Genomic DNA, 15,000 nt, shown 5'->3' on the forward strand with positions numbered 1-15,000 from the left:
CGGCTCAGCACCACATACCACCCTGTCCCTTCCCATGTAAGGAAGCCTTTGTGGGAGTCTGTATTTAGGGGAAATGGCTAATATTTATAATATTTAGGGACTGGAGCTTGTAATGTTAGCTGGGCACCTATTTTAGCCCAGCCCGTGAAGCCTATACATAGCCCCGACAGTTAGTGTTGCCGCATATAGGGGGAAGAGGCTGGTGGCCCACAGCGGCGGGTGTCAAGCAGCATAAAGCCTCTCCTGTCTCCTGTACATCTTGTTATTTGGTTTGCCTCCTCTGCGCGCTCTCCCTCTCCGTCCAGCTCCTGCTGGAATATTCCGTGACGGCAGAGAAGGTTCCGTAGGGTTTCCGAAGAAAGGCTTACCTGTTGTGCAGGTGTAAAGAGGGGGGAAACCCCCATCATGCCGGCCCCCCCACCCCTGTTCCTCCCTCCCTTCGTCCTCTCTCTCTCTCTCTCTCTCTCTCTCTCTCTCTCTCTCTCTCTCTCTCTCTCTCTCTCTCTCTCTCTCTCTCTCTCTCTCTCTCTCTCTCTCTCTCTCTCGTCTCTCTCTCTCTCTCTCTCTCTCTCTCTCTCTCTCTCTCTCTCTCTCTCTCTCTCTCTCTCTCTCTCTCTCTCTCTCTCTCTCTCTCTCTCTCTCCTCTCTCGGGTTGTTTCTTCCTACAATATAACCAGTTAGAAAAGTTGTGTTCATACAGTGTCAGCCGGTGTGGGTGGGCCGGGTTAGGTTTGCCCAGTGGTTAGGGTTAGGTGAAGTTAAGGAGGTTCAGTAGTAGAGTGGTAGGCGGGGCTCCTGAATGTGGCTGTGATGGTGAGTCAGATGAGTCACACACCAACACAGGCTAGCTGATGTGGGGTTGTGATGCACGTCATACACCCTCACCCTCCACTCTCCTTCCTTCCCGGTAGCTCTAGCCCTCAACAGACACACTACACAATCCAAGCAGCCAGCTCAACCTTTTTGCACAACCCCATTCATTCAAAATAATTTCTTGGGTTCTTCCCAGAACAGCCTCGGGGTCGGGGAAACTGTAGGAATGGCAGCATCAGTAGTTGAGCTGGGGGTTAGTACCGTAGAAATAGAATGAGTAGAACAGACGTGGTGTCCCTCAGGCCATGGCAATTTTGCCTAGTACACCAAAAAGATGACTGACACGGAATTGTAATGCATAATCACCATGGTAATCATTGTTATTGCGTATATGTGTAGAGCACAAGAGAGAAGCCATAGATTTAGAGGCAGTGTCATCAGTGCCAGATCAAGATAAATTCAGCTCAATTCGCTCCGCTAATGTTACGGAGTTGGCTAGTTAACCCGCATCACATCAGCCACAGTAGTGATGAATATAATTCCATAACTGGATACTACTTTGTTTTCAATCAAAGCTAGCTAGCTAGCTTACTTACTTAGCTAGCTTACTTACTTATCAAAAGTAGCTTTTATGTTTCTATTTACACTAGGCAGACACTATTTGGCAGGCGGACTTATTCTGGCATGACAGCAGCACCTTGGTGGGAGAACTCTGGGAGTCTGACTAAGCATCATTTGACTGAACATTCCAATGTCAGTTGGGGTTTGAATGGGTTGTTAACAAAGCTGTGAACTACAACTCCCAAATGGCACAACCTAAAGATGGCCGCCGGTACACCCACCGTGGAATGTGGATTTGAACGGGCATGTCCGTTCTACTCCTCTTATTTCTATAGTTAGAGCGCGGTCAGGCCTGGTCTTGCCTGCCTGCCTGTCTGTCTGTCCATGTCCCTAGGATGAGGTAATCCACTATAGCCTTTCTGACAGTCTGGGCCTCCCTCCCTCCACACCCCCCGCCCAAGCCACAGGGCGCTATCTCAATCGTCTCCAGTAGCTTCCTCTCCTCTCGTCCTCTCCTTCTTTCACACTGATCTCAAAGCACCTGGACAACAGGTGAAAACAGAATAGTAGCCTCCTTATCGCATTCACCTGTCCTGTCCTGTGCTTTCTTGATCAGTCACAGGTGAAGGAAAGGTGGCGACAGACAAGGAGAGAGGGAGCTACGTTAAGACTATCGAGATGCACCCTCTGGTGTCTGTGCCTTGTGTCTTGCCATCCCCCCCCCCCCTTCTCCCATCCCCATCCCCTACCCTCCCCCGAGAAAGAAGAGAGAGAGAAGAGAGCCCCTTTCTAACGTGTCTGGGCCTCCGTTGTGTCTTGTCATCTGTCTTGCCGCCCGTCCCCCGGTCCCCCTCCCCGTCCCCTCCCTCCCCCTCCCCTGGCCCCTAGGTAGCTTTAACCCCCTCAGTCTTAGCAGAGAGAGAGAGAGAGAGAGAGAGAGAAGAGAGAGAGCCCCTTTCTAACGTGTCTGGGCCTCGCGTCTGTGTTGTCCCCTTGTGTCTTGCAGTCCTCTCAGGCGGCGGGCAGCACAGTCCCCTGAAGCGCTCGGTGTCCCTCACCCCTCCGATGAGCGGCCCCTCCAGCCAGCCCCTGCTGGGCCACTGCTGGCTGTCCCAGGAAGACCTCCGGGTGGGGCCACTGAGGGGGGGCGGCCCCCCCCCCGCCCCAGACCACGCGCCCCTGTCCCCCCAGAGCAGCGTAGCCTCGTCGGGCAGCGGCGGCAGCGAGCACCTGGAGGAGGGGGGAGGAGGAGGAGGCTGCTGCGGCTCCGCCTTGCACCGCAGCGCGTTCCACGAGGAGGGCAGCGGCATGAGGGGTGAGTTAGCTAGCTTAGCTAGTTAGCTAGTTAGCTAGTTAGTTGGATGACAGTTGGACAGTTGGACAGACGATCAGTCTCTCCGGCGGCGGGCTGAGGCCCCCCCCCCCGGGGCCATGGTTTAGTAGCAGGCTAGAGGTCGTGAAAAGGTCACAGGTCACAGGGCGCCTGGGGCGTCGTTTTTCTGTTTGTACCTTGTTGTTGTGGTTGTTGTTGTTGTTGTAGTTGTTGTGATTGTTGTGGTTGTCGTCTTATCTGACTTGTCCTGCTGCGACTTTGGCAAAAAAAACGGTAGCCTTTCCTCTTCCCACTAAGGACGCTGTCGATGGTGTGACATGTATACGAGCCGTAGCGGTCTGTGATTTACAGCGCCTGTACTACAACCGTTCTCTGGTCGGTATGTGTACTACGGAGAAACCGCTCAGAGAGAGAGAGAGAGAGAGAGGAAGCTGTATGTCTTCTCTCTGTGTGAAGTGGCTCGTCCTGTTTGGGCTGTTTGGAAGGAGGGAGGGGGGGCTAGGGGGGCTGGGGGCGGAAGGATAGGGTGGAGCTGACCTGCCCCGAGTTATTGACCTACACCCGCGAGCGTCAAGACGACGACAACCTGCTCCTCTCTCTCTCCAGGTGCTAACGGGCTCACACACACACACACACACACACACACCTCCTCTCTCTCTCCAGGTGCTAACGGGCTCGCTTCCTCTCAGAGGCTCACCTGACCTGACGCACCGAGAGAGCCTCCCATCTGCTCACTCAGCACCAGGCTGATACGTCACACACAGCTAGCCACCAGATGCTAATCACCATGGTGATTTACGGACGTCTGTGTGTGTGCCTGTGTGTGAGCGTGTGCGTGTGTGTGTGTGTGTGTGTGTGTGTGTGTGTGTGTGTGTGTGCGCGCCGTTTCCTAATTGTCATCACATTCGCCGTCGATCGTGTTTCAGCAGATCTGCTCCTCCTATCCAAACTGGCACGACTAAGAGCTGGGGGGCTACTGACTAATGGGAACTGGGGGGCTGGGGGGCTACTGCGTGTCTGTGACTCTGTGACAGCACAAACACGCTCCTAAGCAGAACACTCCTGGAAGACGGCAAACACAGCACTCTGATAACCTTTTGAACTTGCGTTTTTAGCTTGTTTTTCTGCTAGCCGGAGTAAAGATGATGTGGCTGACTGTTGATGTATTGTTGAAACAACTGCAAGGATGTTTACTGTTTTTTAAGTGCTGTATTTACTACTTGGGCAGCATTCTCTAAGTAGAGATTACTCAGCTTTTCCGAATGTTACCGATAGACATAATGTAAGCATCAGTGATTTCTAAGCATTACTAAGGCCCGGATAAGCATTATGTTGTATTCATCGTCCCACCTGCTAACGGGGGAGTTGCCGACTTTGCATTTCTGTGCTTGGTGACAGAGCCTTTCCTAGACACTACAAAAAGTAAATCTTAAGTCTAAGATGAAATATCTTAAATCAAGACAATAATATGCTAAGATATTATTTTGTCTGACTGCACTAGTTTTAAGAAATCTTTCACTTGTTTAAAAAAAAAACATCTTGGCAAGTGAATATTTCCTGTTCTGTTGGCAGATCATTTTGCTTATTTTAAGTAATTTGTCCCCCATTTTATTACCGTTTTTTTTCTTCTTGTTTTTGAGAGCTGACTTTTGACAGTGTGCATTTCCCCCAGACAGCAGGCTGTGGTGCTGCAGGCCTGCCACCTACTGTTGTCGTCTGTTTATTTAGACGCTGTTGTTCACACATAGGTGTGGATTACACTGTTGACACTGTAAACAATGTAGATGTCACATTTTTATCAAGGGACTGGGATTTCATAAAGACTGTGGGGGATTATGGGTAATTGGTGTTTAAAACTGAAAACACAATACTCAAACTAGATATGTACGCGTTACGGAGCCCCAATTTGATTGGGTAAATAGTGCTGAGAATAGCAAATACCTTGGAACTCAGAATGCTGTACAGCGTGGTTTTTAGTGTAGCTTGATGTTATGTTTTTTTGGAAACAGTCTGAAAACGCAGACTGCATATCATAGAAACAGTCTGAAAACACAGACTGCATATCATAGAAACAGTCTGAAAACACAGACTGCATATCATAGAAACAGTCTGAAAACGCAGACTGCATATCATAGAAACAGTCTGAAAACGCAGACTGCATATCATAGAAACAGTCTGAAAACACAGACTGCATATCATAGAAACAGTCTGAAAACACAGACTGCATATCATAGAGACGCTAGACACAGTGCTCAAAAACCCATTTGGATTATTTATCATTGTCTATTAAAATATTTATGTAAAGATGCCCGATGTTGCCATATTTATGCATTGGGGGGGGCCCTTTCCTGTAACATAACGTGTTGTAGCTGACCTCATAGGTTTAATAGAGAGGGTGAGCTGATGTTGAAACCCAGTGTGACACAATGAGTATAAGTGATACTCAGATGGAAGATCCCAGATGATTCATAATGTCAGCACCATTAAACAGACTCAATCCAGCTGTGTGCTGATGACACCAGACTAAAGTGTGTGTGTGTGTGCGTGTGCGTGTGCGTGTGCGTGTGTGTGTGTACAGATGTGCCGGCATGGCTGAAGAGTCTCCGTCTCCACAAGTACGCAGCGCTCTTCTCCACCATGACCTACGATGAGATGATGTCACTGACGGAGCAGCAGCTGGAGTCACAGGTCAGTTACACGTTGTCACGTTACAGGTCGTTATAACGTAACAAAACCTCAGGAAATGTTTGTGTAATTATAGGCTAATGCCAATGAAATAGACCTGGAGCTCTCTCTCTCTCTCTCTCTCTCTCTCTCTCTCTCTCTCTCTCTCTCTCTCTCTCTCTCTCTCTCTCTCAATGTTGCCTTTTCTTTTTGAAAAGAAAAGCCAAAATAAATTGACAATTTGTGACGGCATCTGGTGAAACTGGGAACAAGTCAACCAACAAATGAAATTGTTCTGACTTTTATTCTGATCAATGTAAATAAATCAATCAATGACACACTCGCTAGTCAAGCCAAAATATTGTAATGCAATGGATTCGGTGGGTAATCCCCACTACTACCTGGTTAACTATTAACACTACTTTACATTGTTAGCAGGCTCACAAAACAAGCTGTGTTAGTTGACTAGCGAGTGTGTCATTGATTTTCAACAACATTGACATTTATTTACATTTTTCAGAATAAAAGTCGGAATATTTGATTGGCTGCCGACTTGTTCCCCCTTTCACCAGCTGCTGTCACATTTTGCTCTAACTGCTGCCTGCCTTGTAATATTACAAATTCAAATTTGAAATGGCAGTCATTTTGTGTTTTTTTTGTGATCACTTTTTTCCCCCCATAACAGACATAAACAAAAAAGACAACACACAGTACAATGAACTGCCCATATAGCCAGGCCATATAGCCTGCTCAAAACACAAGCCTACACTACACAAAAAGAGAAGAGAAACAAAAAAAATGGCAGTTACAATTTTTTTTACTCCAACAGAATGTCACCAAGGGGGCGCGGCACAAGATTGTGATCAGCATTCAGAAGCTGAAGGAGCGGCAGAACATGCTGCGTTGCCTAGAGAAGGTCAGTACAGCGGCTACTTCTCCATGTCTTCTACATGTCTTCTACCTCTCCATATCTTCTACATGTCTTCTACCTCTCCATATCTTCTACATGTCTTCTATGTCTCCATGTCTTCTATGTCTCCATGTCTTCTATGTCTCCATGTCTTCAACATGTCTTCTTCTTCTTCTTCTTCTTCTTCTTCTTGTTTCCCAAGAGTATTGGATTAGTTGAAACCCAATGTAAGCTGCTTTAGGACCTGGGGGGTATTCCACCATTGTCACTAAAAGAAAAATTCAGGCTTATTTTTGATCAATCTTTCGAGACTTGTGATAAAAATGAGACCGGAATTTTTACCGGAAGTCTGGCGAAACGTATCAAAATAAGCCTGGATTTTCCTTTAGCGACGTTGATGGAATACCCCCCCCCCCCTCCCGGTGATGTATCAATAGAATCAACATGTTATATTATCGTCGATATCAAGTTATTGCAATTTCATTTGTGGGGGGGGGGGGAGTACAATTGATTAATAACCATGGTAACCATTCCTCTCTGTACTGTTAGAGGGGGTCCAGTAGGATCATCAGCAGGGTATTAACAGGTCCTCCACCTATTCCAGGAGTAAGAGTTTGGGGGGCCGTGCTTCTAAAAGCACCCATCCCATCTGCACCAACAGGCTCAGACAATGGCAGTACAAGGACACAGGAGAAGGGTGGGGGCTTGGGGGGCGGGGATCCTCTTCTTGAGCCAGCTAATTTCAGGGCTAACCTTTTCACCAAGGCTTCGGTCTAAAATTTGTTCCTGTGGCATTCGGAAACGAGACACCTGTTGCTTGGTATTTAAAGTTTTACACTCTGCTCATGTAAGGACCGCGATACGGACCACCGTCTAACAGACCGCCGTCTAACAGGCCAGGAGGGACACACGAGCAAACATGCGTGTATTTTTGGGGATTACTTTTTTATTTTATCGTCGTCACATGGCTAGTGTCGTCTAGCGGTCTCCTCCTCCCTGCCCCTGTCGTGTCAGAAATATCCCTCCGCCTGACAGACGCTCATTTAGAAGGGATGGATGGAGACTTCCAGAATGATCCCTAACCCTAACCCCGAATAGGAGTCGTGTTTGCCGCCCTTACCATACACACATACATCTCTTTGATGCTCCCTGCATCATGCTGATTCAACTGATTTCATTTTGTTTTCTCTACCTCCCTTTCTTCTTCCTCCCTCGCTCTTTGTCCCCCGTATCCCCCCCTTCCCTCTCCATCTCCCACCTTCCCTCTCTCCCTCTCCCTCTCTATCTCCCCCGTTCCCCCTCTCCCTCTCTATCTCCCCCCTTCCCTCCCCATCTCCCCCCTTCCCTCCCCCTCTCCCTCTCTATCTCCCTCCTTCCCTCCCCCTCTCTATCTCTCCCCCCCCCCTGTCAGGACGTCCTGGAGGGGGGTAACCTGCGCGCCCCTCTACAGGAGCTCCATCAGGTGATCATGACTCCCATCAAGGCCTGTGTCAGCGAAGAGTCCTCACCACAGCGCCCGCTGCTGAGCCCAGAGGGGAAGAGCGTCGCTCCGGGCTCCCACCTGGTCGGGGGAGGGGGGGGAGGGGAGGCGGAGTCCGGCAGCACCGTCATCGCTGAGGGAGACATCCCTGGCCAGTTCACGCGGGTCATGGGCAAAGGTACGACGCTAGACCTCTCCCACCCGCTCTCCTGTTTGGCAGAGAGGAAAGGGACTTTTTTCCGACCAGCCTCCCATTTTCTGACCAGCCTGAAAACCAAACCAAACCCTAACCCTAACCCTAACCTTAACCATAACCTTAACCATAACCGTAACCATAAGACAAATCTAACCAGTTCGGAAGTTCTTATGAACATCGGTATGTTGGGTCAGTCTATGAAGTTTATGAACATTTTTCAAGTTTCAAGTTTCAAGTTTTATTGTTTATTATACAACAGTTAGTTCCGACCAAGTAATTTGATTGGACAAGAGGCATTCCATGAGTTACGATATATAGTATAACAGCACTGGGACTTTTAACTATATGTAGCACTCCGCCGCACAGGTGTTAAATTACCGTTAATTAGACTACATTGTTACTAAGAAGACATTAGCCAATCAGCGCGCAAAGCAAAACTCTCAGTTTTTAAATCCTCAATTTTGGCCGCCATTGGCCAAAAGCTGTAATTTGGCTCTACAAGTGTTAATATATCATTTTATGAAGTTTTAATATGTTTTCAGGCGAGAAAGTAACCATATATATTCACAAAATGTATCCGGTTTATCAAAATAACCCGTTTATATATCCCCACTTCTTTTTTCCCCCACTTCTGTGGGAAACTTCGCTAGTTGAACAGTCCCGTTGAGGAACTATTTTTTCTTGACGGAGCCAAAATAAATGATTAAATAAACAAACAAATCATAATCTGTTGTCACTTATTACTGTTAACTAATAAATTGCGCTGTAGAACTGTTGTATAAAAGCAATATCACACTCGAGGTCGTGTGTTATACTGAATATCAGCACGGCTGTGATTGTCTTCGGTACTCGGCCTGGCGGCCTCGTACCTACGACCGAATCACAGCCGTGCTGATATTCAGTATAACACACTCCCTCTCGTGTGATATTGCTTAAACGTCACATTACACAAGTGTAAGGGAGTAACATTCTTAGGCTTCGGTTCCTGACATTGCAGCACAAGACAATAAGGCAATAGGCATAATTAGAGATAAAAAAGTGACAATAGTATAAGACATAAGTGTCATATAAAACATGATACAATTAGCAGAACAACTAGTAATAAAATAGAGTTCAAGTAGTAAAGTGGCTGTGAGCACATTTGTGTGCTGGTCTGGCGTGCCCCCTCTAGGGTTTTTACCTCGCTGACTTACTAGGCAAGGCAAGGTTATTTGTACAGCACATTTCATACAACAGGGGCAATTCAAAGTGCTTTACATACAGCATTAAAAGAAATACAGAAAAAGAGGATAGTAATAAAAAATAAAAATCCAAATAGAAATAGAAATGGCAAGAATAGATATAGACATATAGATACATATATATAGAAAATAAATAGATAAACATTTAACAATATAATAAGACAATGAATAAAAAGTTATAGATAAAGATGTAGTTACTGCAACTGTATTCACAACAATCTCCCTCTTTCTTTCTCTCTCTCTCTCTCTCTCTACCTACCTCCCTCTGTCCATCTTTCTCTCCTCTCCCATCTTCTCTATGTCCCTCACTCTCTTCCCCTCTGCCTCTCTCTCTTTCTCTACCTCCCTCTATACATCTTTCTCTCCTCTCCCACCTTCTCTATGTCCCCCCCCTCACTCTCTCTCTCTCTCTCTCCCTCTCTCTCTCCCTCTGTCCATCTCTCTCTCTCTCCCTCTCTCTCTCTCCCTCTGTCCATCTCTCTCTCTCTCTCTCCCTCTGTCCATCTCTCTCTCTCTCTCTCTCTCTCTCTCCCTCTCTCTCTCTCTCTCTCTCCCTCTGCCCATCTCTCTCTCCTCCAGTTTGCACACAGCTCCTGGTGTCCAGACCTGATGAGGAGAACATCAGCTCCTACCTGCAGCTCATAGACAAGTGCCTTATCCATGAGGTACACACACACACACACACACACACACATACAGATGCACACACACACACACACACATACAGACGCACACACGCACACACACACATACAGACGCACACACACGCACACACACACACACACACACGTACACACACACACACACACATATACACACATATATACACACATACATATACACACACACACATATATACACACACACACACGCACACACGCACATACAGACGCACACACACACACACGCACACGCACACACACAGATGCACACACACACACACACACACACACAGACGCACATACACGTACACCCACACACACACACACACACGTATATACACACATACCGTACATATACACACACTCACACACACACATACGTATATATACACACACACACTCACACAGCTAGCTCAACAGTTACCCTTGAAGAGTAGACCAACTCAGATGAAGGTGCTTGTTGTTCTGAAACATGGTTGATGTTGTTAACGCCTTAATTCACCTTAATTCACCTTAATTCACCTTAATTCACCTTAATTCAAATTTAATGCTGATGAAATGAGTTTACATTCTGACATTTACATTTTTGCCATTTAGCAGACTTAGCAGACACCTTTATCCAAAGCGTCTTACAACAAATACATTTGTCTAAGTAAGTGAATCATCTGTCCACCGGTCATAGCAGGAGAAGTCATCTATGCTCGGGCCTGGGCCGTTGGCAGTCATCGTGCTAGACACAAATAGTACATATTTATATTTCATGCCTCACTGCAAGGCCTTGTTGATGTTGTTGTTGTTTTATTTATTATGTTTTATGTGTATCTATGTTAGCAGCTGGAGCCTGATATCTAAAACACTGATTGATTGATTGATAGATTTCCGAGGTGGTTTGATAAAAAAATCTAACTTTCCTCACCTCTCCTCCTCCTCTCCTCTTCTCCTCCTCCTCTCCTCCTCCTCTCCCCTCCTCCTCCTCCTCTCCTCCTCTCCTCTCCTCCTCCTCCTCTCCTCCTCCTCCTCCTCTCCTCTCCTCCTCCTCTCCTCCTCCTCTCCTCTCCTCCTCCTCCTCTCCTCCTCTCCTCTCCTCCTCCTCCTCTCCTCCTCCTCTCCTCTCCTCATATCCTCTCCTCCTCTCCTCCTATCCTCTCCTCCTCCTCTCCTCTCCTCCTATCCTCTCCTCACCTATCCTCCTCCTCTCCACTCCTCCTCACCTCTCCTCCTCACCTCTCCTCCTCCTCCTCCCTCTCTTCTCCCAGGCTTTCACGGAGACGCAGAAAAAGCGGCTGTTGTCATGGAAACAGCAGGTGCAGAAGCTGTTCCGTTCGTTCCCGAGAAAGACCCTCCTGGACATGGCGGGCTACCGGCAACAGAGGAGGTAGAGGACGACATCACCTCTCTCTCTCTCTCTCTCTCTCTCTCCCATCACCTCTCTCTCTCTCCCCCATCACCTCTCTCTCTCTCTCTCCCCCATCACTTCCCTCTCTCTCTTTCTCCCCCATCACCTCTCTCCCTCTCTCTCTCTCCCCCATCACCTCTCTCTCTCTCCCCCATCACCTCTCTCTCTCTCTCCCCCATCACCTCTCTCTCTCTCTCTCTCCCCATCACCTCTCTCTCTCTCTCCACCATCACCTCTCTCTCTCTCTCCCATCACCTCTCTCTCTCCCCCATCACCTCTCTCTCTCTCCCCCATCACCTCTCTCTCTCTCTCTCTCCCCCCCATCACCTCTCTCTCTCTCCCATCACCTCTCTCTCTCCCCATCACCTCTCTCCCTCTCTCTCTCTCTCCCCCATCACCTCTCTCTCTCTCTCCCCATCACCTCTCTCTCTCCCCCATCACCCCTCTCTCCCCCATCATCCCTCTCTCTCTCCCATAACCTCTCTCTCTCTCTCTCTCTCCCCCATCACCTCTCTCTCTCTCTCTCCCCCCCATCACCTCTCTCTCTCTCTCCCCATCACCTCTCTCTCCTCATCACCTCTCTCTCCTCATCACCCCTCTCTCTCTCTCTCTCTCTCTCTCCCCCATCACCTCTCTCTCTCTCTCCCCATCACCTCTCTCTCTCTCTCAATTCAATTTAAATTTAAATTTCAAAGGGCTTTATTGGCATGGGAAACATACATTTACATTGCCAAAGCATGTGAAGTGTGAAGATAGAAAACAAAAACAAAAATAATGTAATGTACATACATGTACAGTACATACTAGAATAAATAAATAGATTACATACTAGATTACAAATAAATAGATTACAAATAGACTACATACTAGAATAAATAAATGAAATAAAACTTATTTCAATTCTTATGGTGGTTTTAGCCCATTTGATTGCCTTTTTTTATCACAGCAGCTAACAAATCTTGCTGCTGTGTTTGCACATTGCTGTACCTCACCCAGCAGATATGGTAGCCTTTCGACATGGGTCAAGTCCTCAAAGTCTCCCTGGATGTTGGTGATCAGTGGGAAGTATGTGTCCCTGATGTCCTTGTACAGCTGGCAGGTAGTTAAGAAGTGCAGCTCTGTTTCCACCTGGTTTTGTGTGCAGTGGGTGCACAGTCTGTCTGGTCTGGGGAGCCAGGTCTGCCTGTGGCGGCCTTTCTCGATGGCCAGGTTGTGTTCACTGAGTCTGTACATAGTCAAGGATTTCCTTAGCTTTGGGTCTGTCACAGTACTCAGGTATTCTGCCACTGTGTATTTTCTGTTTAGGGCCAAATAGCATTCCAATTTGCTCTGGTTTTTGGTTGATTCTTGCCAATGTGTCAGGTAATTTTCTTTTTGTTTTCTTATAATTTGGTTTAGTCTAATAGGTGGCTCTGCTTGTGACTGTGAGAGTCCCAGAACTAGCTGGCTGAGGGGGCATCTCCCTAGAGTCTCTCTGTGGGTAAGGGCTTTGTTGTGGAGCGTGTCAGGGTGACTTTCTTTTAGGTGGTTGTAAAATTTAAACGCTCTCTTTTGAATTTTTATAATTAGTGGGTATCGTCCTAATTCTGCTCTGCATGCGTTATTTGGTGTTTTGCGTTGGATACGAAGAATGGATTTGCAGAACTCTGCATGCAGAGTCTCAATTTGGTGTTTGTCCCATTTTGCAAAATCTTGGTTGGCAAGTGGACCCCAGACCTCGCAACCATAGAGGGAAATGGGTTCTATAACGGAGTCCAATAATTTGAGCCAGATTTGAATAGGGATGTCTAACTTGATGTTCCTTTTGATGGCGTAAAAAGCCCTCCTTGCCTTATCTCTCAGGTCGTTCACAGCTTTGTTGAAGCTACCTGTGGTGCTGATGTTTAGGCCGAGGTAGGTATAATTCTTTGTATGTTCTAGGGCAATTGTATCTAGGAAGAATTTGAATTTGTGGTGCTGGAGGCTGGATCTTTTTTGGAAAATCATAATTTTCGTCTTAGTGAGATTCACTGTCAAGGCCCAGGTCTGGGAGAATTGGTATAGAAGGTCGAGGTGCTGTTGTAGCCCTTCTTTGGTTGGGGACAGCAGCACCAGGTCATCAGCAAACAGTAGACATTTGACTTCTGTGTCTACTAGGGGGATGCCAGGTGCTGCAGACTGCTCTAATGTTTTTGCCAAACTGTTGATATAGATGTTGAAGACGGTTGGACTCAAGCTGCATCCCTGACTAACCCCCCGACTTTGGGAAAAGAAGTCTGTGTGGTTTTTGCCAATCTTAACAGCACACTTGTTGTTAGTGTACATTGACTTTATGATGTCGTAGGTTTTTCCTCCAACACCATTTTCCAACAGTGTGAATAGCAGACCTTTGTGCCAAATTGAATCAATGGCTTTTTTGAAATCTACGAAGCAGGCGAATAGTTTGCTTTTGTTTTTGTTTATTTGGTTGTCAATTAGGGTGCTGAGGGTGAATATATGGTCTGTTGTACGATACTTTGGTAAAAAACCAATTTGGGATTTGCTTAGGACATTGTTTACAGTGAGGTAATGTAGGAGTCTGTGGTTGATGATCATACAGAGGATTTTCCCAAGGTTGCTGTTGACACAGATCCCACGGTAGTTATTTGGATCAGATTTATCTCCACTTTTGTGGAGCGGCGTTATCAATCCTTGGTTCCAAATATTGGGGAAGATCCCAGAGCTAAGGACAATGTTGAAGAGTTTTAATATAGCCAATTGGAATTTGACGTCTGTGAATTTTAGCATTTCATTTAGGATGCCATCGACACCACAAGCCTTCTTAGTTTCGAGTTAATTTATTTTGTCCTGTACTTCCTTTAGTGTAATTGGAGAGTCTAGCGGGTTCTGGTAGTCTTTTATGGCTGACTCTAAACTTCGTAGTTTATCTTGTATGTGTCTTTGCTGTTTATTTTTCTCTATTGGACCAAAGAGATTGGAGAAGTGATTTACCCATATATCTCCATTTTGGATGGGTAGATCCTCATGTTTTTGTTTATTTAGAGTGTTCCATTTTTCCCAGAATGTGTTTGTTTTTATGGATTCCTCTTTAGAGTGTAGCTGGTTTCTAACATGATGGTCCCTTTTTTTCTTTAATGTATTTTTATACAGTTTTAATGTTTCACCATAGTGAAGATGTGTGCTCTGGTTGTCTGGGTCTCTATGTTTCTGGTTTGATAGGTTCCTTAGTTCCTTTCTGAGGTTTTGACACTCGTTGTCGAACCATTTGTCATTGTTGTTATTTCTGGGGGGTTTTCTATTTGAGGCCTTTAGGTCAGATAAGGAGGCTGAAAGGTCAAATATATTATTACGGTTTTCTACTGCCTTGTTTACACCTTCACTGTCGTATTGAAAGGTTTTTTTCAGGAACTGGTCTAACTGGTCTCTCTCCCTCTCTCTCTCCCCCATCACCTCTCTCTCTCCCCCATCACCTCTCTCTCTCTCTCTCTCTCCCCCATCACCTCTCCCTCTCTCTCCCCATCACCTCTCTCTCTCTCTCCCTCTCTCTCTCCCCCATCACCTCTCTCTCTCTCCCTCTCTCTCTCCCCCATCACCTCTCTCTCTCTCTCCCCATCACCTCTCTCTCTCTCTCCCTCTCTCTCTCCCCCATCACCTCTCCCTCTCTCTCTCCCCATTACCTCTCTCTCTCTCTCTCCCTCTCTCTCCCCCATCACCTCTCTCTCTCTCCCCCCCATCACCTCTCTCTCTCTCTCCCTCTCTCTCTCC

General features: G+C 46.8%; 1 protein-coding gene across 1 annotated transcript in view; it reads left to right on the forward strand.

Moving 5' to 3' along the window:
- Positions 1–15,000, forward strand: part of samd4a (sterile alpha motif domain containing 4A) — a gene marked incomplete at its 5' end in the record, with an annotated part of 70,256 nt that overhangs the window by 40,745 nt on the left and 14,511 nt on the right. The window contains 6 exon segments of the mRNA XM_080524969.1: positions 2,381–2,689; positions 5,286–5,395; positions 6,201–6,287; positions 7,693–7,939; positions 9,778–9,863; positions 11,117–11,235. Coding sequence (XP_080381095.1) covers positions 2,381–2,689; positions 5,286–5,395; positions 6,201–6,287; positions 7,693–7,939; positions 9,778–9,863; positions 11,117–11,235 — 958 coding nt within the window.

This window comes from Nansenia antarctica, assembly GCF_963989245.1.
Source record: "Nansenia antarctica genome assembly, chromosome: 3".
NCBI lineage: Eukaryota > Metazoa > Chordata > Actinopteri > Argentiniformes > Microstomatidae > Nansenia > Nansenia antarctica.